Source organism: Stenella coeruleoalba (assembly GCF_951394435.1).
Source record: "Stenella coeruleoalba genome assembly, chromosome: 11".
NCBI lineage: Eukaryota > Metazoa > Chordata > Mammalia > Artiodactyla > Delphinidae > Stenella > Stenella coeruleoalba.
In genome coordinates this window covers 13,495,269-13,522,602 of record NC_137157.1, presented here as the reverse complement: position 1 = coordinate 13,522,602, position 27,334 = coordinate 13,495,269, and the positions used below count along the sequence as shown (strand labels likewise).

Sequence of the window (27,334 nt, the reverse complement as noted above, 5' to 3'; positions counted from 1 at the left end):
CCCTAGACTCCACTGTACTTTAGCTGGAGAGGTGGAAAAACTTGTAGGTACACATTGTTATTATTTTATGGCTCTCTGATTACGAAGGGAATCGATATATCTATTCACACTTGGGAGCCCACATGCGCACACACGTCACACCCTCTCAGTAAAAGAAGAAAAACGTGACACTGTTTTGCATATGTGGGGCGAGGGAGGGGATGAAGAGAGAGAAGGTGAAAAGGTGACTTTGAATCAAACCCACAGTGGTTAATTTCCATTTAACTACCTAGCTGAGACTAGAGGTTCAGCAGAAGCACATTAAAGTCCGTGAACTTATGAAATGATGCATTATTGAAGCCACAGCAGGGGAAAGGGCTCGGTTTAGGAGACATAAAAGAACATAAGCCTGCATAAGTGTCGTTTTCCATTACAAGGTAACTGCTAGAAAAAAAATCTTAATTGAGAAAGAAGACACCTGCTCCAAGAGGCAAGGCAAAATAAAACTAACCCTCGGCTCTCTAGTCCCCCCGCCCCAGAAAAGCCCGCAGTTCCCTCCTGGAGCTCAAGCCAAGGAAGGAGTCTTAGATGAGTCTATGTCTCCCTCTGGATCCCACTGACCCCAGCTACAAGCCACCATTTGCTCATTCACTCGACAAATATTTACTGAGAGTCTTCAGTGTGCAGAAACCCCTGAGGTCATCAGCTCATATTCAAGAAAATTGCACAGCATATTAACAAACGGTGATGCCACAGGAAAAATCAAAGCAGAGTGAGGAAGCCAGTGAGTGGAGTTAACACAGAGCTACACACTTAAATAGGAGGAAAACCACCAAGTTTTTTATCTCCCTCAGTGACCTTAGGTTCTTTGTGCTTTAACTTTGAAAGGCTTTTTAAATCAATCACCAAATGAAGTTGTTCAAAGCACCCAGGACAGATAAATTATCATGTCATTCCCTCTAGCAGACACAAAAATGGGGTCCCTACCCACAAGGCATTTGCGATCAAGAGGTACTTGAGTGACATGGGAAAACCACCAACCCCAGATTTAACCACTAACTCTAAGCAATGGCAACAGGCTGCCCGTGCAGACGCAAACTGCTGACTTACTAAGGCCTTCTGGGTGTGTGTCCCAACCCCTCTGTCCCTTTCACTGCGTGTTGAGGTGTGAGTTGATGGCACTGAAGATGCAGGGATCTATCCAATCCACAGGCCTGCCTTACCGGGTCCCCAAACTGGGCTCCTAGAAGCCAGCCCTGTGGACCTGGACTCTACTAGTCTAAGGCCAGAAGCACACAGGGTCTGCCTCTAAATGGGGAGGGAGAGCTGTGGGAGTGTCCAGACCAGGCCTCCATCCTTCGCCTCTATCTTCTCCACCCGCTGCCCCACCGCCTGTCACACAAAGGCCCTCCTTCCAGGATTCTGAATATTGGGGGATTATGCTAATCTCCTGGGGGAGTTTTTGATCCCACTGCCCAAGCTGCACCCCAAACCGGCTGAATCAATATTTCTGGGAGTGGGGCCCAGGCATCGGTAGACATTAAAGCTTCCCAGATGATTCTAACATACAACTGAGGCTGAGAACCACTCCCTCTCCCCCTAACCAGGGCAGCGGCCCCCGGCTGGACCTCCACCCCTGTCCACCTGGTCTCCCTCACTATCTTTTCTTCTTATTTACTTATTTATTTATTTATTTATGGCTGCGTTGCATCTTCGTTGCTGCGGGCGGGCTTTCTCTAGTTGTGGCGAGTGGGGGCTACTCTTCGTTGCGGTGCGCGGGCTTCTCATTGCGGTGGCTTCTCTTGTTGCGGAGCACAGGCTCTAGGCGCGCCGGCTCAGTAGTTGTGGCTCGCAGGCTCTAGAGCACAGGCTCAGTAGTCGTGGCACACGGGCTTAGTTGCTCCACAGCATGTGGGATCTTCCCAGACCATGGATCAAACCCACATCCCCTGCACTGGCAGGTGGATTCTTAACCACTGCGCCACCAGGGAAGTCCCTCCCTCACTATTTCAATTTAAGCTTTCAGCTATGCCCCCAACCTCACACTGTCCCACTGTGGTCCAGCAGGAAGGAATCCTCAGGACCCTCCAGGTGGCCTGTGTGTAGCAACTCTATTTTCCAAGCAAAACTGGGACACGGGATCTGGGAGAAACACCCCTGTACTCTTCCAAGGCAGGTAAGTTAGAGGGCACGTTTGGAGTTCTAATTCTGGTTTGGACACACACAAGCTCCATGTGACCTCGGACAAGAAAATGAACCCTACTGCATCTCGGTGTGTTCCTCTGTAAATCAGGCAACGTGACATCCACCTCACTGGGGCTGATGCAAAGACACAGTGACAACTGCTAATCAAGTGTCTGACATACAGCAGGTGCCCCCAAAATGGCAGGGGCTTTTATTAATTTATTATAAGGGAGCCAGTCCAATCAGAGTTTATATACCAAAACAATATCTGGGACAGCTTCACAGTTTATGGGGACAACAAGTGAGGCAGAACATTAGAAATCAGAGCCATCCCAGAAAAATGTGATTACCTATATATTGTGTAGTGAGCATTGTGACCAAGAGGCAAGATATGGGTTTAGGCCAACGCATGAGCAAGTGGGGGATGGAGAGGAAAGCTCAACTGCACACAGGTGGGTGGAGTTGGAACCCTGGGTCTCAGGACTCAGTCACGGCACTAAAAACCGCTGTCCTCAATATCCTGTAATAACCTACAATGGAAAAGAATCTGAAAAAGAATATACATATACATATATATATATATGAATCGCTGTGCTGTACACCTGAAAGTTAACACAACATTGTAAATCACCCATACTTCAATAAATAAATAAATAAAAAGTAAAAAACCACTGTTCTTCCTGCCAACAGGGAATGAGACACACCCCTCAAGCCAGAAATCATAAGAGAACAGGAAGGAACCAGAGGGATGAAGTGACCTTAACAATGAATGTATTCGAACATTAACAGGAAAGAGAAAAACAGGCTATCTGCACACTCCCAGTGGACAAGAAGGGGTGATAGAGGCCTGAGGTGTCTGGGGTGGAAAGTGAGGATGGAATAAATTCAGAGAAGTCTCTGGTGAGGCTCAGTATTAGTTAGCTATTGCTGTGTAACAAATTACCACAAAGTTGGTGGCCTGAAACAGTACTTTATCTCATAGTTTCTGTGGCTCACAGTCTGGCCATGGCTTAGCTGAGTCTTCAGCAAAACAGAGACTCACAAGGCTCCAATCAAGGGACTTCCCTGGTAGTGCAGTGGTCAACAATCCACCTGCCAAGGCAAGGGACACGGGTTCAAGCCCTGGTTCAGGAAGATCCCACATGCCGTGGAGCAACTAAGCCCGTGCACCACAACTACTGAGCCTGCGCTCTAGAGCCCACGAGCCATAACTACTGAAGCCCGCATGCCTAGAGCCCGTGCTCCGCCAACAAGAGAAGCCACCGCTACGAGAAGCCCGTGCACCACAACTAAAGAAAGCCCGCGCGCAGCAACAAAGACCCAACGCAGCCAAAAATATATAAATAAATAAATTTATTTAAAAAAAAAAAAAAACAAGGCTCCTGTCAAGGCATCCCCAAGGTGGAGGTTCTCGGGGAGAATCTACCTGCAAGCTTGGGTGCTGGCAGAATTTACTTCCTTGTATCTGCAGGACTGAGGGTCTTACCTTCTTGCTGGTGGCTGGGGGTCACCCTCAGCTCCTCGAAGCCACCCACAGTCCCTTGCCATGTGGGTTTCGCCAACAGCATCAAGCCAGCAAGGAGAGCCCCTACAGCAAGTCAGCCAGCAAATGCAATTACAGGAGTCACATCCCATCACCTTTGCTATATTCCGCTGGTGAGGCGAGTCACAAGTCCTGCCCACTCACACCCAAGTGGACGGGATTACACAAGGGCACGAACGTCAGGACACGGAGGTCACAGGGTACCACTTTTTTTTCATTGTGGTCAAATACACATAACCAGATGTACCATTTTTAAGTGTACAGTTTAGTGTCATTAAGTAGATTAACACTGTTGTGCAACCATGACCGCCATCCATCTCCAGAACTCTTTTCATCTTCCCGAACTGAAACTCCGTACCCGTGAAACACTAACTCCCCAGGCCCCGGTCACCTCTGCTCTACTTTCTGTCTCTAGGAATCTGACTACTCTAGGTACCTTATGTGAGTGGAATCGTAATTATCTGTCCTTTGTGACAGGCTTATTTCACTTGGCGTGATGTCTTCAAGGGTCATCCATGATGGCTCACGTGTCAGAAAATCCTCGTTTTTAAGGCCAAGTAACATGCATTGTATGGATATAACCACACTGTGTTTTTCTGTTCATCCATCGATGGACATCTGGGTTGCTTTCCTTTGGCTATTGTGAGTAACACCGGTGTAAACCTGGATGTTCAAATACCCATTCAAGTCCCTACTTTCGATTCTTTGGGGTATATACTCAGAAGCAGAATTCCTGGATCACATGGTACTACGGACACTGTTGAGGCCCATGTGTACCTATACTGAGTCAGGTTGGCTTGAGAGCCTCTTAAGACTTGTAGGAGCAGAGGAAGAGTAAAGGGCGCCCAAGTACCTGAGAGCAATGTAACACTACCAGCACCACGGGCCCTTCAGTGATGCCACTGCCTCACTAGGATGTGCAAACACAAGAGTGTTTGCAGTGCCCCACCTACAGGATACCAGGGACACTGCCCACCCCCAATACCGATCCTTAGTTTGCTTCTGACTTTTGCTATCATTCTACATTTGAAAGGAGTCTTTTTCTGTTCCATTGTCTGAGTTTTCTATAATTAGATAGATAAGCTCGCAGGGAAAGCAAGAGTCTCTCAAAGCACCGCCCTAGGGCCGAGTGTGGATGCAACATGCCAGAGCCCCTTCCCTGCCAACCAGAGCTGCCAGCGGCATTCCAGCAGAGGTCCTCAAGGGAGGAGGAAACTTGGGATAAGAAAAGACTTGGAGCTGCTTTTTCCAGCCATCTCCACAGTCTTTTGCATCGTGGAGTTCTCTGGCCACACCTCTGCAGGTGTGGGGCAGCTCTGCAGGCAGGCGTCCAGTCCTTTGATATGTTCCCTGGAGTCTTCCAGCAAAACAGCTGGCCACCACGACCCGAACACACTTCAGTCTTTAAATCAAGCACATTCTTTTGGAAAACCTCCCACATCTACTCCTCCGCTCTTATTTTTGCTTACCCCAAAAGCTGCAACCGCTAAACTCGCACTGGTGGTTCGGGAAAACAGAGTCCCAGGGATCTATTATTATGGGCAGAATGAGGGGTTCCTTCCTGCTGTCCCAAAGTAGCACCAGATGAAAGAGGGAAGCAGGCTGGGTCTGGACAGCCACGGAGCCACCCTGTCTCTAGGATAGGAGTTGCGATGGTGGTGTGATGGGAAAACACAAGGGCAGCAAAGAAGGCCTTATCTCCATCCGTCCCATCTCAGCCAGTGAAGGTGAAATCGGAGGGGGAATGCCAACGAGGCCGCCGGATCTCCAGACAGCCAAAATGTGGCGCTTTATTTTGGAGACTAAGTGACGGCAAACAAGCCATTATCAAATCTCTTCAGGGACAAACTCCGTGTTGAAGGGGACAAATAAAAATAAGTACATTAGCACTATAAATCACACAGACCTGTCGCTGAGACCCATTATCCCTGGGGGATTACGGGACTGTTTTCTTCCCTGCCTTTCAGCTCTTGGTTCCTGGTTTTCCCATCATTGTTTTAATACTGCAGCCATTACTCTCTGTGGCATGAAGAGCCTGCCGTTTCTCTGTAGTTCTGGGTGGCAAGGGCATAATTTGTTTTACGATTTGCTTGGGAGGGTAGCTGTTTTATATTCACCTTTAAAAGATACATTTGATAATCGTAGCAATGAGACCCCGCTTAAAAAGCAAGACCCAGCCTGGCATTCCTTTCAGCATCAATGTGGTCACAGTTGCAACAAGCCAAAAGATACCCGACCATTACCAGGAGGGCTGTGCCGTTTCTTTGGGGGCCCACATGCCCAATAACGGCCTTAGTCATGTTTAAAGAGTCACTGAATCATGTGGCAGGCAACCTGGGCTGGAGGGAGACAGTCAGAGGTTGGAACTCAGGGGGCCTGGGTTTTACCATTAAGTTGGTGTGACCTGGGGCAGGTCCTTTGATCTCCTGGGCTGAACCGTCCCATCTGCCCAAACAAACCAGTTGGTCCACATGCCTCTCTGGAGCTGGAAGGTTTCTGCATTTCTCTAAGGTGCAGAGGGAGTGGGCGGAGCTTTAAGCCAGATAACAATACTTTTCTTTCCACCTCTCTCAACAAGATCATTACAAGATTCATCTTAAAATAAAAACCAACCCATTATGCAACTGTCCGAGACATCTTCCCCCCCACCCCATCCATGTAGAAATCTTCCCTCCTGCCCCTCAACCCTCAAGTTGTCTTGCAGGACAGTGCATTCTGAACACTGTAACCAAATCCTCTCCCAGTGTTACCCACCAGGAAGTGGATGGAAGGATGGGAACCCAAGGACAGAATGTGCTGGGCCAGATGTCCACAGGGGACCCGTCTGCACTCTTCCCCATCAGAAGTGAGCAGGGCAACAAACCCCCTCAGCTCTTGTGCAAGATGGCTGTGGACTCCCGCGTGCGGCATGGAGACACCAATAGTCCTTTCAGGCATCCCCACGTCAACTACCACACTGAAATCCCGCCATGGAAAGACCACTTCTTGCGCCGTAAGGCTTCCAAGCACCGCACTGCGCGAGGCTGCCATATAACAAAACTGATCCCAGAACTTCATGGCCCATCCGAGAGGCCCAGACATAAAACCCACCCGATGCAGCCTAACTCTCAAAATACTCCATAAAGGGGTCAAGTTCAGAAAAGGCAAAAAAAAAAAGGTTACAAGCTCTCCTGTGTTAGATTTGGAGCTGGGTTTTATGGACCTCAAAGCCTGCCGAGTGGCCTCTCGGGAGTGGAATAAAGAGGTTTCCTTCTAACAAAGTGATGCCTCTCTGGCTTTGCAAAATTTGGTGTAACAACCCAATAAATACCAAATGGAGCTAGATATACGGTAGCTTTTAGCCCAGGAGGCCAGGGGCAGGTGGCAGAGGAGGCAGGTCTGCCTGCAAACAGGATGGAGATCTGGGAGACAAGCGAACCCAGTCACAATGAACCAGGCCACCCAGAGTGAGAGCTCCACGCAGGCAGGGCCCTTGCTCTCCTCCCCACCACGGAGCCCAGCACAGTGCCTGGCACACAGCAGATGACTGACAACTGCATGTTCACTGAAGGAGTGAACAAAGGACTGAAACAGAGGCAAGTGGCATCCATGACCTGCAGCCCCTAAAAACTCTGAACCAGTTGATGGGGAGAGAGCTAAGAGCTAGCCAACAAAGTGAGACTTCTGCAGAGCTTTGAGCATCTCAAAGAAAACATCTACACGTACATATACTCTGACAGCAACACATAACTGTGCTGTATGTAAAAGGCAGTTAAAGATGCCAAGTCCTTTAAATGTCAGCGTGAGGGTTTTGAGGGCTGTTTTGGGTCTGTTTGTTGTGTCGCTTTTTTTACTGACCACTGCAAGTTATTAGGAGCCAGCAAAAGAGAAGCATATTCTGAAAACATTCTTAGCCTCTGCCCCAGTGAACCCCTTCTGAATATCAAAATACAACTCATGAAAAGAAACCAATAAAACTACTACACATTCCCACGCTCTCCATGAAAGATTCAGGAGTTGGGACAGATATCTCAGGATTCACATCCAAATTGTACTGTGGAGCGGCAGAGAGTGGCCGGCAAGCCAGGACAATGCAGCCACAGGCCACTCTAAGGGGCCACAGCTCCACCCTCTGGGGGGAACTTCCCCTGCAAATCTTGCCAACTTGCAAGTTGCTCCAAGTTTCCACCGAACACACAGCCCAGGTCACACCACCCCAAAGGACTTCCAACTGAAAAACTGCACGGGGGGCTTCCCTGGCGGTCCAGCGGTTAAGACTCCACGCTTCCAATGCAAGGGGCGTGGGTTCAATCCCTGGTCGGGGAACTAAGATCCCACGTGCCACGCAGCACGGCCAAAAGAGAAAGAAAAACTGCATAGAACATGTCATGTATTAGATCCAAATGCTCCCAAGATACCATGTAGCGGGAATAAGAGACATGTAACATCCCATGGGGCATTCTGCCATCACCCAGGGGATATATTTTCTAGGGTGCTTTCTCTTATGATTGTGTTTGAACCTTAGGTTGAAGGTGGACCTTGTTTTCTGGAGGAGGAAAAATAAAGCTAGGAGAGTAATGAGTTGAATTGTGTTCCCCAAGAAAGCTATGCTGAAGTTCTAATCTCCAGGACCTCAGAAGGTGACCATATTTGGAAATAGAGTCTTTACAGAGGATTCAAGTTAAAATGAGGTCACTGGACTGAGCCCTAACCCCATACGACTGGTGTCCTTGTAAAAGGGGGAAATTTGGACACAGGGACACACACAGAGGGAAGACGATGTGCAGACACACAGGGAGAAGACAGCCACGTGACTGAAGTGACGCATCTCTGAGACAAGGATCGTCAAGGGCTGTCAGCAAACACCGGAAGTTAGAAGAGGCAAGAAACGATTCTCCCCCAGAGGCAAAAGAGAGACCGTGGCCCTGCTGACACCTGAGACAGCTTGACTTTAGACTTCTGGCCTCCAGGACTGTACAACATCCCACTTGTTGTTTTAAGTGCCCCCGTTTGTGGCGCTCTGTTACAGCCGCCATACGTAGCCAGTACGGAGTAGGTAAGTGCCCTACCCAAGATGAGCTAGCAAACAACATTTTGCTTGGTCAGAACTTCTTGCTCCTGGGTCCTATACTCTCCAAGACTGGCATTTGCTTTCAGTAAAGACAATCTCCAAATCAGTTACCACCACCCACACTGGCCTATGAAGGAGTGATATCATGTGGATGGATTTTTCAAAAGCTCATCGTCCTCCCAGGTAACACATGTGCACTTCAACCACGTCCTGTAGTTTGCTTTCCAAACTCTTTAAGTTTTGGAATTTCTGGATTGTAGGTAAGCAAAATTCAGGTGGGAGATTTTGGGGGTTTTGACATGAAAAGACTACCATCTGCTACCTATTCTCCACTTCCTTTCCGCTGTGATATTCCATTACAAACATCGACAGACCAGACAATGAACACGCAAGCCGTATTAAAACAATAATTAACGCCGGGAAGAGAACAGTGACAACTGCTTAGCAGAGGAGAAAAACGGACAGGTTTGTCATCTGAGGCGCTTAAGAAGGATGAGCCTTGGGTGTGAATGGAAAGCAATTTCTGATGCAACAGTGGCCCTTTAGGGACTTGGATCAAAGTGACTCATTAACCCCCTCGCTTGCAAACTCTGTTCCCTAAGACACAAAAGGTAGGGTGACGAGATTCTCTCTCACTCACATCAGCCCTGGCACAAGGAGAGCCCGGCAGAGCTCTCAGCCACATCAACCACTGCTCCAGTGGAAACAGGAAGAATCCTGCCTTCGGCAGCCGCCTACCCCACACTCCCCCAAAAGCCCTAAAACTCATTTCACAACCAGAGTGCACCCTTCGGGGATTTCAGGAAAGGTGTTACTGCAGTAACAGAGGCAGCACTGACCTTAAGGACCAGAAAGGTCCAGATTCCCACTCTCCGATCCCAGGCATCTTTGACAAACTCAAACCACCAGTGCTCACCTGTACACTGTCTTCTCTCTACTCCTATTGAAGGCAAAAGTATACCCAAACAGCAAACTGCAACGAACTTACCATCCCCGAAACCGCTGAGCTTGCATTTGCACAGGTGAACCTGTTACTAACTTGGGTTTTAAACAAGGTATGGGTATTAATATTACTTTGCAAAATATAACCCATTCACAGAGTTAAAATAACAGATGTGTTATAGAGTGAACCACACCTCCCTGCCAAATTCATGTGCTGAAGCCTTCACCCCCAGGACCTCGGAATGTGACTGTATTTGGAGAAAGGGTCTTTTAAGAGATGATTACGGTTGAATGAGGTCGTGAAGGTGGGCCCAAATCCAGCATGACTAGTGTAAGAAGAGGAGATTAGGACACAGATACGTACAGAGGAAAGACCACGTGAAGACACAGGGAGAAGATGGCCATCTGCAAACCAAGGAGAGAGGCCTCAGGACAAACAACGCTGCCAACAATTTCATCTGGGACTTCTAGCCTCTTGAACTGTGAGAAAATAAATTTCTCTTGTTTAAGCCACCCAGTCCCTAGTACTTTGCTACGGCAGCCCTAGCAAACTAACACAGACGGAGTTCCCTAATTTTTAATTTCTTTTTCTTAATCGCATAACTAATGGCTTTTTTAAAAAAAGAAATCACAAAATACATTAAGCCAGGGATTTGGGGCACTGCCTTAAGAGTCTTGAAATTACCAAAGCAGGCAACAGACGGTATCGCTAACGTCATTTTGTCAATGGGCAGATGGGTATCATAAAGGTAAGCGTGTTGGCTGGTGGTGCATGGAAGGGAAGAAGCATACCCAGGAGAGTGAAAGGCTTTTAGAGAAGACGCCGGTAGTCCATTCGATCTTCAAGGTCTTCAGGTTACTCTTCCTACAGAACATGCTGGGATTTTCTGTTTGCCCAGCTTCTCTTCAGGAAGCCCCCTTCTCCTCTCCCTAAGCGATTCCAATAGGATGGACCCCACCTCCCCTGACCAGGTTCAAGGACGTGACCTTGGCCCTTCCAACCAGATCATGACCAGGACTTTCACCAGATCTACTGGGAAAAAAATTCTCTCCTTCAGCTGTCACGGTGAGATGGGTAGGATGTAAGCCTGGGGCTCCTGAGGACCATCCCTGCCACCTGACAGGGACACTCTGCCTGAAAACGATGCCAGCACAGAAGAGAGCAGAGCCAAGAGACAAAGCAAGGACTTCAGGATGACATTTGAGGACCTGGATCCAGCACTACCTGAAGCTGCCCTTTTTTTTTTCCCAGTTACTGAAGCAAATAAAGTCCATTTCTTTTTCTTTAATGTCAGTGTTAATTGGGTTTCTATCAGTTATGTCTGAAACAGTCCTTGCTGAGCCACTAAGGCACTCTGGTATACAAGATCACACGTCTAATTACATATATAAAAGTTTCATCAAAATTGAAACTATGTTTACATTTTACTGCAATTCCCTACCGTTTCAAGGGTGCTTTATCAGGAGTGCAATGATGGAGCCTTAGGAGACACTGATGCCCCTGAAATTCTATGAAAAAATAATATTTTGGTGCAGACGGGTCTGTGGCAGAAAACAACTTCAGAATTTCCACTCTGAACTTCAGTATCTTAGGGGGAAGTATAGTACAATTAGCTTCAAGCTTTTTTTAATTCTGAAATTTGAAAAGCTTGCCTATTTTTAGGCTGACGTCTAAAGTTTTCATCATAAACTGAATACCTTCTAAGAATAGAATTTCCAACATATTGTAAACACGAGCATTTTAAAAAAAGACTTCCACATCATATTTTTTAAACAGAATCTAGCAATCTGATACCCATCATTCATTTTTAAAAGTTAAAAGCAAGTTATTTCTTAAGATCTGAAAATTTTATATCATTCCTTAGCATAAGAAAGGGGCGCCACATGCCCTGTTTCTAGCAGCAAGTTTAAACAAGTAAAAAAGAACGTGGAAAGGGGCAGCCTTGTAAAAGTGCCTTGATTAGAAGGTTCCCACACACCAATTTCATAGTTCCTTTGTTCAGTGCCCCTTAAGGTTTTTATACTCAGAGCAACGCACGCGAGCAAGATTAGTGTTGGGCAAGAGACGTGCCTTTCATAAAACAGGGACAAATGACTGTGAAAAGGGGTGGTCTCAGTCCAATCAGTTTCAAGAAAGCGTCCATATATGAGGTCGAAAATCTGGAAATTGATTCCCTTAAAACTATCCACACTTGCGATACTCCACGAAAGGCTTCGGTCTCACCAGGGTTATGTATATTCCAGTGCTGAGACACCTGGGCTAGTAGATCATGGGTCAGAGATGAAGAGGAAGTTATTCTGGAGATAGAACTGAGTTCCCGTCTCTGGCTTTATCACGTGGGCAAATAACCTCTGTGCACCTCAGTTTCCTCACCCATAAAATGAAACTGCAGCTCAGAGTGCTGTAGGATCAAAAAGTACCATGCAGGGGGCTTCCCTGGTGGCGCAGTGGTTGAGAGTCCGCCTGCCGATGCAGGGGACACGGGTTCGTGCCCCGGTCCGGGAAGATCCCACATGCCGTGGAGCGGCTGGGCCCATGAGCCATGGCCACTGAGCCTGCGCGTCCGGAGCCTGTGCTCTGCAACGGGAGAGGCCACAGCAGTGAGAGGCCTGCGTACCGCAAAAAAAAAAAAAAAAAGCACCATGCATGTCAAGCACTTCTCAGAAGCACATAAGAAACAACTGATAGATGGGAGCTACCTTTGTGACCACCCATTACTATTGTTACTGTTATTTTAAATACTGCTCGTCACAACTGGCCAAGAGTCCTTTCCTATGCCCTTCACTAGCTCTCATCCACCTTACCAGTCGGAGCCCAAATCCCAGTGAGAGTAGACAGCAAGGTGGGCCAAAAGCTCCTGAAAAATGGCCTTGGGTGATCAGCGGGCAAGTGTTTGCCTTTACCTTCAGGGCTTCTGTGAACTTTCTGAGACCTCTGGACAGGGCTGAACAGAGAAAGTCGGTGTTCCCCCTCCTCAGCCCCGGGAGCTGTTGTCTTACTTTACCAACAAGCACAACCACCAGAAGGGGGAGAGAGAGAAAAACAGTGGAGAGGCTCTAAATACAAACATCAGTTACAACAGCTAATACGTATGGAGTGCTTTCTGTGTACCAGCTCCTGTCCCAAGCATTACACACACATTAACAGATTTAATGAGCTCAAAAATGCTGCGTCAACAGGAGTTATGGATAAACCCGAGCAGAACGAAAAGGAAAATGTCAAAAAGTACGAGCCAGAGAAAGCATCCTTCGGTGTGCATTAGGTCAGTCCACCACAGGAAAAGCGAAGGGCTTCCTGAACCATGTAACCAGTGCCCGTGCCAAGCACAGGCTCATAAGGCACAGCACCTGGATCACACAAACCATCTGATAAGCCCAGGGTTCATCTATCACTCCTCCGTGATTCACGAAGCAAACCTACTCATGCAGCACCAATGCCTGGCTTACAAGGGCAGTGTCATAAAAACCCAAATGGACCTCACAAATACCAGAGGCAATAACAAATATCCAACATAAACACGTGCTTATCCAGCAGTCTTTGGGCGCTGATGCTGAGCTTCTGCACAAATGCATCCGGTCCTCCCTAGCCACTCCCCATCACTGTTTGATAATTTCTCAATCAATAATAATTGCGATTCTGCAATGGGTTCTCTAGGAATGTGGAGTGGTATTAAGCCTAGTAAACAGACACCACAGTCAAAGGCTCCATCAGTATCTAGGGACCAACTGCGACCAGAAAACACTTGAGGATAAGACCTTCAATCAAACACTTGAAAAAAGGATGTGTTTTAGATTGTCTGACGATGACTCCATCAGGGTTTAAAAAGCCTAAGAGGAGGGCTTCCTTGGTGGCGCAGTGGTTAAGAATCCGCCTGCCGGGCTTCCCTGGTGGCGCGGTGGTTAAGAATCCGCCTGCCGGGCTTCCCTGGTGGCGCGGTGGTTAAGAATCCGCCTGCCGGGCTTCCCTGGTGGCGCGGTGGTTAAGAATCCGCCTGCCGGGCTTCCCTGGTGGCACGGTGGTTAAGAATCCGCCTGCCGGGCTTCCCTGGTGGCACAGTGGTTGAGAATCCGCCTGCTAATGCAGGGGACACGGGTTCGAGCCCTGGTCTGGGAGGATCCCACATGCCGCGGAGCAACTAGGCCCGTGAGCCACAACTACTGAGCCTGCGCATCTGGAGCCTGTGCTCCGCAACGAGAAGCCGCCATAGTGAGAGGCCCGCGCACCGCGATGAAGAGTGGCCTCCGCTTGCCTCAACTAGAGAAAGCCCTCTCACAGAAACGAAGACCCAACACAGCCAAAGATAAATAAATTAATTAATAAACTCCTACCCCCAGCATCTAAAAAAAAAAAGAATCCGCCTGCCAATGCAGGGGACACGGGTTCGAACCCTGGTCCGGGAAGATCCCACATGCCACGGAGCAACTAAGGCTGTGCTGCACCACAACTACTGAGCCTGCGCTCTAGAGCCCACGAGCCACAACTACTGAAGCCCACGCGCCCAGAGCCCGTGCTCTGCAACAAGAGAAGCCACCGCAATGAGAAGCCCGCGCACCGCAACGAAGAGGAGCCCCCGCTCGCCGCAACTAGAGAAAGCCCACACACAGCAACGAAGACCCAACACAGCTAAATAAATAAAATAAATTTGTAAAAAAAAAAAATGCCTAAGAGGAGAGGAACAAGGAGACTGAAGATCTGAGAAAATGGAAAAAGCAGAGAAACGCAGCAAGGAAAGAGCAGAAAAGGCAGAAAGGCACCTCCTCCTCCTCCTCCCCCACCTCCCCCTCCCCCTCCACCACCTCCTCCTCCTCCTCCTCCACCACCTCCTCCTCCTCCACCACCTCTTCCTCCTCCCCCTCCCCCTCCTCCCCCCTCCTCCTCCACCACCTGCACCACATTCCTTGAAGGCATCAATGGGCCCCAGCGATGGCCCACCACCACCTGATCATCAGCAAAAGGGCATGCATTCTTTAGATTCAGGAATACCCTGCAGTACAGCATAACACTAAAGGTTCAACTAGAAAAGGTTACATTATACCTGAATAGCAAGTTCAGTGCAATCCAAAATCACCACCACCACCACCACCCACCACTTACAGGGTAGAGACAGCATGGTCCAGGCAGACGGTAAAACACTGAAGATTCCCCAGAGCCATGAGATGCCATCTTTACTGAAGGGCTCCCACACTCCGGGCAAGCCAGCCATCTGGAAGCTCGGGGAACACGGTGCAGAAAAGCACAGCAGGAGAAGCCAGTCCAAGGACAGATACAGTTCAGCGCCCAGTTATCAGGAGAAGCTTGAAGGAAAGACCGCCTGAACTGTGTTTTGAAGGATAAACAGAAGCGTCCCAAGCAACTAAAGAGGGAAAGAGCTTATCAGCCAGAAGGAGAGGTAGGTGCACAGCTTGGCAGATTTGGGGGAAAGTAAGCAGTGAAGAAGGAAAATAATGAGTTGGGGATTGGTGGGTGGTGGGTGGGGTTGGCAAGAGAAGATGCGGCTGCAGAGAGAGGCAGGGGCCAGTTCACAACAAGCTTTGTGTGTCCTGATAAGAAAGATGGATGCTTTCCAGTGGCTGAGAGAGAGCCAGTGAGGGTAAATACACAGAACATCCTAGAAAAGCCCTCGTTCTTTAAAGATTCCAAATAAAGACTCCCTGTAAGGAATTGGACTCTCCTCTTTGAAAAATTCTGTTATCCAGAATGGCTTACTCCACGTTTCTGAAAAGTGTGTCCTGTAATCTCTCAGCAAGGCCCTCCTCGGGCAGAGACACACCACCAGTCACGGGAAGTACGGCCCAGCTTCACTTTTAAGGTGGATCCGGAGCCCACATGTCAGAGTTCCAATAATTTCGCTCTCGGCCCTCCGCAGCTGCTTCAGGAACCACTCATGAGGAAAAGAAAATTTTTCTACATTCTACCCCTTACTGGGTGTCATCCTAGACTAGGTAAAAAGGTTGTTCTATCACCCTGGGCTCATCTGAACAAACCCCCAATAAGAGAGGCTGCGGAGAGGACATTTTCAGCCCAGCCCCATCCCCGCGCCCAGCCCAGCCACGGGAGGAAGTGCCATTCTAAGAACTACTGCTACTGTCACAAGCAGACTTTATCCCAGTGACGCTTCCCAGTGGGCAATGAAAACCATCTCGCACTTCAGTCCCAATGACTGGGATCAGAGGAAATCCTAAAGCTTCCCTCTGTGTCCATCCGCCTGTACCAGTTCTAGCTCAGTGGCCTTTAGAACTTCATATACGAACTAGTACAAAAGCCTGTTCAGCGACCTCCCTGCTACCATCTCTCCCCACGCCAATCTGGCCCCGAAACTGCCACTAGGTTCATCTTCCTAAAACAGAGCTTTGCGTACACCATCCTCCAGATCGAAAGTCGTCCTGCCTTCCAAAAGTCCACAGCCCCAATCCACCTTGCCAACTTCATCTCCAGCTCCTCGCTAATGGAAACCCAAGCCGACTTACTTTATAACCCCAAAATTCATATTTGTGCGTTCATCAACCTAGCTGGCTGCTCTACCTCCCTTTAACTCTTCCATTCAAATCTTAATCATCCTGGGTCCAAGGACCCAAGGCAAATCCTACCTCCACTGCCTTTAAGCAGCTAAAGTAAGCTCCCGCCTCCGATTTCCCATCAACTTTGGGTTCCAATAATCCACAACCATTCCCTGCACTGCCACATCATTCCTATTGTCGCTCTGAACTGTTCACTTGAATCTTCTATCGTTGTTTAACTTCTCACACATGTTTTTTTTCCCCCAATCTCTCTAACTATGTTGCTTGAGGGCAAGGACAGAAGGCTTTCAGTTTAATTGAATAAGTGTTTATTGAAGGATTCCTAAGTGCTAGAAGTGTAGCCGGATGGGTGCAACCCAGTCCCAGTGCTTCTTAAGGCACTTACACATAAGGAAAAGAATAGGGAAAGTATACAGATATTGACAATGCCAAGTAGAAGGGAACAGGCGTGGCCTTTGCGGTGTTTTAGGTGATGCTCCCTGTCACTCTATCCTTCCAGCTCCTATTCACTAAGACCCAATCTAATACTTTCTCCTTCTTTGACTCCCTCAAGCGTAATGCTACCAAGACACAGTGCCCACTGCCCTGTCCATGTCTTTATTAGTATTTACCTCCCTCACCAAGACGAGGCTACTAGATGACGCAGGCAGGTGATTTCCTCACCTCCCTGTTCCTGATGTCAAGCCGACACCTCTCAGGGCAGGAGTTTCACGAATGCTGGCGGATGAGTGAATGCTGGCTTAGTAGACGTTAACCAATACCATCAAGGAGACAGAGTGTATGGGGCCTGTAGGCAGGAAGCAGAGATTCTGACTAGAGGCCAGGTCAGCACAGAGACAGCAGACACAGGAGGCAGAACAGCTGTGAGTCAAGTCCTGGCTCCACGCTCCACAGCTGTGTGACCTGGGCAAGCCTCAGCTTCCATACCTGGAAAATGGAAGAGTAAGACCACCCACCTCGTAGGGTTACCATAAAGATGAAATGACACAAAATGGTCAAACAGAAGAGCGCCTGGCACAAAAGCAGAGCACGAAGAACCTGTGTGAGGAGAAGACTGAAGGCGAGTATGCTGGATGGAAGGGCAGGGAGCAGAGGACAGACAACCAGAAAGCAGGGGGTGTGAGAAGGCAGAGCAGAGCCTTGGGCCACATAAGGTGGTCAGGAAGCAGGGGCTCTGGATCTGCCTCCCCTCTGGATAATTTGACCTCCCCAGCCTTAGTTTCCAGAGCTGTGAAATGAAGGTCGAGCGGGCTCAAGGGTCTCCTGCAGCCCCCGAGCTGTCTCAACATCACAGGTCTGCCTTCCACTTATGGAGGAGGCATCCGTAAGTACTTTCAAAGCCCAGGTGGGAAGGATTCGCACCAACAGAGAAGGGGGAGAAGATGCCAAGATGGCAGAGAGGAGGAGAGTCCTTCCTATTGGATGAAAAGCACTCGAGTCCCCCCTGTTTTCTCGGGCCCACTTCGTCCTCTGAACGTGGGAGCCCTGGCCCGATCCACATCTAAGTCACTGCACATTCATCACCGGTGCCGGAAAGATCATAGCCCACAATCCATCCTAAGGTATTTAAGATGCTTTTCAAGGCGCCCTGACATGCACACACGAACAAGCATTAGAGCCTGTTCACTCCTCCCAGGCCAGATAAGTCAAAATCCCTACAAACTCAGAGGAAAGGAAATACACGCCGCATTCCAGGATTGTACTTTCCTTGCCTTTTTACAAAGCCATCAATGTCTGCACCACAACAATGAATCCCTAAGAGAATTCATTTCGCTGATCTGAAATGTCCTTCACATTTTTAAAATAACAGCTTTCGGGAGAGGTCTGAAGGAGTCCGAGGCTGTGAGTCTGCTGGTATCCACTCACCTCTCCCTCCCCAACACCCCCACCCCAGAGCTGGAAACACAACTCGGAACGCAAATCATTCTGTGTGGACACAACTGTTTATTCAGTGTAGACCTACTAGGTACCAGGCACCATGCCTGGAAGCAAGAAAAGCCCCTTCCTGCTTATCACTCGGGTTGCGCCTCTCTTAGCTCCCCAGACAACCACAAAATACCATTCCCTTCCCAGATGAGAGCTGACATCAGTGGAGGAGGCTGGTACACAAACAGTGTTGGCAGATTAAGGACCTACGCAACTGTTCTGGAAACAAAAGCAGGGAGGGGATGGTTCCCAGTCAGCCACAAAAATGTTAACCTTAATAATAACAAACATGTGTTTAATGCATCAAGGCAGTCTCTAATAACACTGAAGAGTCCACAGGATTCGCTACTGATTTTAAATTAAAAAGAAAAAAAAAAAAAAAACGAGGAAGAATGAAATCCCCGCATGCCTGTGTTCTGCTGTAAATTCCCCTAAGTTCTAATGCTACCGTGGAGAGCTGGAAAGATCAGAAGTCCTTTCTTCCCGATTGGCCTGGGTATGTCAAAAAAGGACTCTGTTAAAGAGCAAGCCTCGCCCAGTAGCCAGGGCTCCATCTCCATGTGCGTTTGCTGCGCGTCCAAAGCGCAGCCCCATAATGCGACGAAAGAGGCTAAAATCATGGGTGAGGCTGCACTTCCCATTCTAGCCCCAGTCTGTGATTATCTACCACTCCAGGTTACCCAAAATTACCTCTGGAGCCTTAAACGCCTTACATTTTCTTTCATTCCTAGAACCAATTCTTTTTTGGAAACTTTCACAAGCGATGAAGGAACAAAAAAAACCAAAAGCCCTAGATATTTCGTGAGCGAGCACAATTTCGAGGGTTTTTCCTGTAAACATCTCATGCATATCGCCTCTACCATATACTTAGGCGGAACAAAATTAATTCCATGTCTCTGAAACTAGGAAAACTCAGAATCCTGGAAACGCTTACCTGATTTCCTTTTTAAACCACTTCTGTTCCTGATATATCCTTAGAGGCAGAATGTGAGGGTGATTGAGGAACTCATGCAGGTGGTACTTACGACTGCAATCTCCAGGATGAACAGTGGTTAAACCAGAAACCTGCCCCCAGTAAGTAAGTGAGCAAAGTAACACCATGTGGTCTGTCAGTGGTTACAAAGTTTATATAACTACTGTCCTTCTTTCTGTAACACAGTTCAATATTAGGCTCCTTGGCAGGTGAACCTGCTGAGTTATTTACTAAAACATGGAACAGTTTATATTTGAAAAACCCTTGGTTTTCTGTAACAGGTAAGGCTCCCAAAAGCATCCACCATGATTGCGTTAATCAAATAACCTGAAATACAATTAAGGGACTAGCTATTAAAAAGATGCTTGCTATGAATCCTTTTTGTAAAATAAAACTCCTTTTGTACCCCAAACAATTACTTCTCTTAAATTATTTGCTTTTAAAATAAGATTTATAAGCCAAATTCTCCTAAAATAGGGCATTCTTACACTTAGCTTCAATTATGGAATAAACAGTTGAAGAGTGAAAACCAAATTCTCCCAATTCTCCTAAAACAGGGCATTCCTATGCTTACCTTCAAGGTTGAAATAATAACGTCACAAACCTTACATTTATAATTGTACTTAACTTCAAATCTCCTCTTTCCAATAAGCACTGCCCTCTCCACCCAGGACAGCATCAGTGCCAGAATGGTGAGGAAGCTTCTCTCTAGCAACACAAATTTGGTGGCATAAAATTAAGTCGGTTTGCAATTTTCCTGACTCGTACTTTTACACAATTGCTTTTCTGAATCTGTTTTTCTTCCCAACATCCCTCCCTTCACACTCACCCCCCAGCTCCCCCTACGAGGTAACCTCCCTGGCAAAATGAGAAGATTCCCCTTTCCCTGTTAGAGCCCAGGCTTTGCAGAATCCCACAGGCTCAACTCAGCTTTCATTAACTTAATTTGGAAACAATTAAAATTTTCAGCACTGCTTTTTATCACAAAGCACATCATCGCAAGCAGTTCTCAAAGAGTAGGTAACATTCCCAAACCCACTGGTTCCCATAATACAGAAGAAGTTAGCAAGCAAGCCCAGCTGCTTATGAATGGCTTAAGGTATCAGAGAAGTTCTAATGCAGTCTACAAGTCTACGGAATCTACAACCAACACAGAAAAGACTTTGTGGTTCTTCTCTTCAGCACTGCATACTTGTAGTGTCTGATATTTCAAGGTAGAGTATACCTTGGAACTGGTCAGGCCTCTTCCCATTTCAGAGCTGGAAAGCTAGAAAACCTAAATAGTCTGAGCTTTGCCACTAACTTAGGCAAGCCCTATCTCTGAGCCTCTACATTCCTAGTTACAAGACGAAAAACGCACTGAAGTTTGGAGACAGCACCTGAAGCCCAGAGAGGTCAAGACGTATCCTAAGGTCACACAGCAAATTAGCAGAGGATGATGCAAGATGAGAACCCAGATCTCCAAATTTTACTTATACCACCCTGCCTACCAGTCAACTCAACTCAGGGAAGGATGACAGAGACAAAACAAACACACACACACTGGGGCTTCTTCTACCTCCACTGCCCTCCTGGCTCCTGTTTCAGAAAAACTAAATATATTTGACCCTGGGGATCGCTCTAACAACTGCAGTTTTCCATTCTCTCTAATATCCTCTGGCCATTACATCGTTGCATCTCTTCCTTACTTCATAGTTTCCTCATTCCACAAAACACACACATAGGCAGGCCCACACCCATCCTCAAAACTATAAAACTCTTCCTTTTCCAACAGCAAAGAAAGTTGAGGCCAGAACTGAAATGATTCAAACACAAGAACCTTGTTCAAATGTTAACTGCAGCCATAACTTTACCCAGAAGTAAATATGACAAAATAGAATACACTCTCACAGGGAAAAATTTGTGTCCCTCTGCCACTCTATCATTTGTCAGGTAACTCTGTCATTTCTCCCACTGCTGCATAATCACCTAATGAAAGCCCCAGATGTAATTCACATACACAAGAGGGCAGACTTCGGGTTGATAAGGGACCCTTTCTTTATTTGCGTTGCTAATAGTTTTTTAAAGAACAGGCAAAATGCTATATGTAGAAGGATAAAGGGCAAAAAAGAAAATGTCCTTTTCTGTTTGTAATAACAATGTGGGATAATCAACTGGTACTCTTGGACCTTATCCAGCCACCGTTCTTGCCAGGGCTTGAATACACAGAGCATGAAACTAGGAATCCTATTAAATTATTTCCCTGCTAACACCAAGCTTTCCTCTTCCAGAACAGCCCCTCTTCCAGCCACACTACTGACTGTTCTCCATTCACACTACATATTTTAAGGTTTCCATGCTGTTCTTTCTGCATGGGATTCCCTCCTGTTCTACTATCCTGGCAAACTCAAGGTTTTACTTTGAACAAACCTGTACGTGAGCAGTTCACAGCAATGGTTCAACATCTGCCTGCCCCCAAAAGACTATAAACTAATTGTGGACCCTCTGCAGCCTCTACACAGAGCATGGCATCTGTCACATAATAGACATTCAGCTGTTACTTACTAAGTTAAAAGGAGAAAAGTCTCTCCGAATGTCAGTGTGGTCCGGGAGGAACAGAGGACCTGAGTACCTCTCAATGTCAAATACTCTGGAGCAGAACCGCAAAGCCTCATCAACACTAGCAGATCCCGTGAGGTGGCTGTATCTCCAAGGGGTGTCAATGGCAGGGTGCCTGGAGTTCTCAGTCCCCTGGGTCTTACAGCCCTGGCCCCACGTGCTCCCCACTCTGAGAATCTCTGGCTGCAAAGACACCTTCACCTTATTCATGGACCCTAAGGAAGGCCAGGATCCTGCGTCACTTTCTTCCTCCACCTCTGCCATGTGGCTTCCTTAAAATTCATAAGACTTCATTCATGCCTTAAGATCACAGTATATAAATTCCCCATGACCAGTTTTCACTAGCTGATGCTCAATGGAAAATTTAATAGTGTTCTCCTGTTCCAATCTCTAACCCCTTAGCTGTACTGCACCTATGAGAATCAACCTACAAAGCCTTCGATAGCTGAAATAAAGCTTTATGCTGACCACTTCCCTATGCCACAACAAAAGGTCTCCTCAAACTCCCTAAATATGCACTGTACATATGAGTAAAGGATCACAAATGCAGTCTACCAGACTCCAGAGTTCTAGGAAATGTAATAACGCATGCAGGTGCACAGATCCAAACGCTGAGTCTAACTCTATATGCTGCACTGGGTCTTTAAGAATCCAGGAAGTCTTGGGCTTCCCTGGTGGCGCAGCGGTTGAGAGTCCGCCTGCCGATGCAGGGGGCACGGGTTCGTGCCCCGTTCCAGGAGGATCCCACATTACGGGAGGATCCCACGTGCCGCGGCGCGGTTGGGCCCCCATGAGCCATGGCCGCTGAGCCTGCGTGTCCGAAGCCTGTGCTCCGCAACGGGAGAGTCCGCGGCGGTGAGAGGCCCGCATACCGCAAAAAAAAAAAAAAAAAAAAAAAAAATATATATATATACATATATATATATATAAAAGAATCCAGGAAGTCCTAAATCTTGTTGACATCTGCCTCTCTTCGTGCCAGTATTCTGAGTTAGGTAGTCTCTTCTTAGACTCTTTCTCCAACCTTTCCTGTCTGCCCACCTCTGGAGTCAGCTTTGATAAGACTTGGCCACAGTGGGTAAGCCTGGGCCATGCGGCTTTGTTCTTCAGCGGAAATAGAATTATCTTCAATTTCTGCTGGAAGACACCTAGACACTAATGATTTAATACCGTTGAAAGTGCAGAGAGAGCATCTGAGATGAAAGTGCAACCACACTGCCAAATGTTACATCTGTATACATACAAGGTATGTGCTTTTAAGGGGCCAACAGTGAGAAATTTTAAGTTTAATGGAGTCAGTTCTAGACTCCATCTAGAATGGAGGCAGCATGATTTTATGAAGATGGCAGATGTGCAGCCCAAAAACCAAAGGGGGGAGTTTTGATTACAAACCCCCGGGAACTTAGAGTTAGCACGGTCTAATACCCAAAGGATGGAGTTTGCAGGAGGTTCTGTCTCCCCAAAATTTATAGCCCTCACTTACTTAGAGACTATCACTGAGTCTGCTCAGTCTCACATAATGCTCTGCAGTTAACCTGTTCTGAGCTGCCCAAATGACACTTCAGATGTAAGCAGGCCCATCGCTTAAGCGTTCGGAATCCCCTCATTAGTGCAAGCATGCATTGGGTAGCAAAAAGTTAGGTTCCTGAGCCTTCAAGACAAACCACAGCCTTTTGTAACACAGGTTCTTCAGTGGTGGAATAGAAAACTAGTCCCCCCTAGTGTCCTGACACTGTAGGTGGCTGAAGGATGGAGACACTCCTGCATCAACTTTCAAGCACAGCTCAGGAACCCAGAACCACAGGAAACCTTCACCTCCTTCCCAAGAGGTGGAAGCACTCCTGGGACCTACGATGAGATGGAAAAACCTTTCATTTCATTCCCAAGGCCCTTCTAGTTATGTTTTAAAAGGCAAAGGAATCTGCATTATCTCACGCCAAAAAGTTAACCCCCAACCTAGCACACTTCATCCAGTGACGCCAGAGGGCCTATACCTGTTGGCACCTTCCACCCACTCCAGAGCGATACCATCTTTTCTTTAAAAACCTCTCTATACCACTATGGAGACTGGTTTCCTTTCCCAGCCATTCTCGAAAACCCACTAAGATCTAAATCTTAACGATTTTGCCTCTCTGTTCCAAGTAGTTCTCTTCCCAGTTTGGAATTAACAGGGCCAGGCTCGATAAATGTGTGTTCCCTCAAGCAATTTTCACTAAAGTGTACTCCTGAAAAACAAAGGTACACTAAGAGATGTGTGAAACCTTCAAGCCAGTTGTTTTTTTTTTTTAATCCCCAGTGAGGACCCACCATGCCTGTGAGTAATTCATTCATGTCACCCTTTTGTGAGACATGAGAAGAGAAACCTCCACGTGTTCCTTTCCTAATTTAGAACCTTCCCTTATCTTAAGTCTACCAAAGCTAACTCCTGAGGTGGTAAGGCAGGAGAGGCGAGGAGGAAAATTAACCTGAAGTGACTGCATACTGGCAGGGAGTGAATAAGCACTTTGGATTTCCACCAGTGCCAGAGAGGGATGGCACCTGCATTTAGGGAAGGGGAACGTCCACCTGCCACCCCTTCCCCATCCCCACCCCCAGCCCATGAAGGAAGCAGAAGCCTGAGCCCTCTCTTGCGGCACTTACATAAGACCCTGTAAAACTTCCTGTGACATTCACGCGAAGTGTAAGTTGCTATTTTGCTCCCTTGGGAGATCATTTTAATGGACTGAGTGACAAAATTCACAGATTCAGAATTCAGCAAAAACCTGCTCAACCGAGGTACATCAGCTCAGGGACGAAAAAATCCATCCCCATTAAACAGGGTCACCCGGGGGGATGGTTCAGTGCAGGAGAGACAATCTGTTCCCTCCTAAGTGACCCATTTAAAATCAGATCGTTCCAGGGAAAGCTCACCGTTTTAATAAATTTCAAACGGGCAAGGGTAGGCTTGCAGGACTGAGGTTCCTTAAGAGTAAAATTCTAAAGACAGTAATAAGGCACTGAGCAAAATAACTTAAGGATGCACAAACTTCAGAGTCAGTCACTCCACCCTTCAGAAACAATGACTTTCACAAGACTGTCTGGATCGCTACCCAGTGACCACTCATCACAAGCAGCTTTGTCCAGTAGGACTGGCACTGGTTGGGTTTCCTCTCTACTGCTATCGCTGCCACCCAACTGCTCTGTCCAATAGACGGACTCGCAAGCTGTGGCTCTCACCCCAAATCGGCCTCGACTCTGCGACAAGGAGCAAAGAAAAGTTCTTCACAGCATCACGCCAGGAAAGGCAGGTGGGGACTGCCCAAAGGACAGCTCTAAACACAGCAGGTTCCCCCAAAGCACACGTGCTCACAGCCAGCAAGCTGCGGGGGAGGGAGGTCGACATCGCCTCCTGGTGTTAACGGGAAACTCCTCCTCGCTCTCGGCAGCCCGTGAGCCTAAGGAGCAGGGCAGGCCCTGGGACGGGTCCTGGGGGACATCAGAAACTCGGCGACTTCTACCTCCAGCCTTTCCAGGGCTCCGGGCCCAGGCGGCAGAAGCTGTGCCCTCACTCCCTCCCTCTTCGCCAGCATTCCGAGTACAGGGGGTACCAGCCACAGGTTCGGAGAACTTGACCGACACCGCTCACCAGGGCGCCCCCGCGGCGGCTCTCTCGCACCCCCGGGGCTCCTACCTTGGCCGTGACTGCCACCAGGCAGAAGGAGACCGCGGAGCAGGTGGGTGGCGCCGCGGCGCTGCCACCTACGAGGCGCAGAGGGTTCCGGGTCGGGGTCCCAGCAGGCGCTGCCCTAGTCCAAGCGGCGGTGACAAGCGCAGACTTCGGGGCGGCCCCCGCCTCCAAACGCGACGGGGAAGGTCCGGGCCGCCGGAGCTGAGCACAGTCCCGTCTTCCTCTCCCTCCGGCGCTGCTGCCTGGAGCTGCTCCCTGCCCCGGGGACTCTACAGAGCCGGGGGCGCCCCGCATGGGCAGGGGCCTGGGTTCCCCTCGGTCTGAGCCCGGGGAGGGGGCGCTGGGAGAGACGCCGGACGGCCGCCGGGGCCGGCTCCACCTCCCTCGCTCCCCGCCGCTTCGCCCCTTCAGGGCAGGGCCTGCCCGCTCCCAGCCCGGCTAGGCGACCGCGGCCGCGCCCCCAGCTTCGGGCGCCCGGGCTCCCGCGCGGCGGTGGGGGAGCGGCGGTCCGGCCCGGCCGAGCACAGAGCGCGGAGGCGGGGGGGCGCTGCAGCCGGCCTCGGCGACCCCTCCCCCCGGGCCTGCGCCGCCCGCCCGCGGCTCCTCGGTAAGGAAGCGCTGGAGAGGGCCTCGCCCCGGCCTGGGGCGCGGGGCCGGGGGCGCGGGGCCGGGGAAGGCGCCCCGGGAAGGTCACCGGAGCGGAGGCGGAGCACAGCGCGGTGCGTGCAGGGAACCGAGGAGGGCGGCCCCGGTGCCGCCGGGAGCGCTCGCCGGCCTCGGCCGCCGCCGCCTCCGAAACGCGCCGGCTTCCCCGAGCGCCCGGCACTGGGAGCCGGGCGGCTGCTGCAGCCGCCGCCGGCAGCCGGGCGCCACTGGCCGGAGCCGGCGAGCGATCCCCGCCTCCCGCGCCCAGGCAGGCGGGGGCCGCCGCGCGGGGGGCGGCGGGGGGGGCTGGCGGGCGGGCGAGCTCTGGGGTCCTGGGTTCGGGCTGGCCCCGCCGCCGCGTGCCTAAAGCGCCGGGCTCGCTCAGCAGCTGCAGTGACAGTGTGTCTGTGTCATGTCTGTGCAGCCGGGGGGGACCGCGAGCCCGGGCCAAGCTCCGAGCGGGGGCGGGGCCGGCGCCCGCCTCGGCGCCCGCCCCCACCCCGTGACTGCGCGGCCGGCCAATGGCAGGCGCCTCAGCCGCGCGGACCGAGAGGCCGCCCCCGCCTAGGCCACGCCCCCCGGCAAGGCTCCTCCTTTCTACTTCTTCAGCTCGCTCACACGCAGGCAGAAGCAACACCCGGAGCCGGGATTTTGGCCCGGGTCGGGATGAAAGCGTGCAAGCTGGGAGCTCCCCGCCTTTCTCCCCCCACCCCTGCTGCTCTCGGCCGCCTCGGGCTTGGCGAGCCTCGCGGAAAGAGGGGGAAGGGAAGCGGGACGGGTCCGCAGCTGCTGCCGTAGAGACTCTTGCAGGCTCGCAAGGCTATGCAGACTGTCCACTCTTCCTTGTACAAAACAGCCGTCGTGGGAAGTAGGAAGTTTCCCCGCCTCCACTTCTACTCGGGTCGCCGCTTCTCTCGAAGGTGGGCAGAGTATGGGACAGGCTGAGGCTGCCAGAAGCCACGTTGAAGGGCTTTGACAGCATCATGTGGGGCTACGTATTCAAGAATCTGGTCCAAGGCTTCTTATTCTTCGGGGAAACTGCATTTTTTGCCCCCCCCCCGCCCCCAACACACACACCCCAGGCACGCACAGCACGCCCCCTCCCTGTTACGATTTCATTCTTGCTCTTTCCCTCCCGGCACAAGAACCCTGAGCATAATATATCCCATTGAATGGACTTCCAGCCTCCCAATTCTAAAGACGAGGGTGGGGCGCCGAGAGTCCCCTATAGGAAGGAGTGAGTGAAATTGTCCGGGCAAAGGGGGAGGGCGTGTGAGAGTGGCTGGAAGGAGGACGCCTGGAGAGAAA

The 27,334-nt window shown here is 49.5% G+C and overlaps 1 protein-coding gene across 2 annotated transcripts in view; it reads right to left on the bottom strand.

The window, feature by feature from the left end:
* LARGE1 (LARGE xylosyl- and glucuronyltransferase 1) overlaps positions 1-26,438 on the bottom strand; it is a 586,234-nt gene extending 559,796 nt beyond the window's left edge. The window contains exon 1 of one of the 2 annotated variants that reach the window (XM_079935833.1): positions 25,385-26,438. Coding sequence is in view for 1 of the 2 variants with exons in the window: in XM_079935832.1 (XP_079791958.1) it covers positions 14,794-14,852 (59 nt within the window). In the remaining variant the exon portion in view is untranslated. Of the gene's footprint in view, positions 1-14,793; positions 16,898-25,384 lie in introns of those variants that run through there. The other variant, XM_079935832.1, reaches the window with a different exon arrangement.
* Positions 26,439-27,334: the final 896 nt, after the last annotated feature.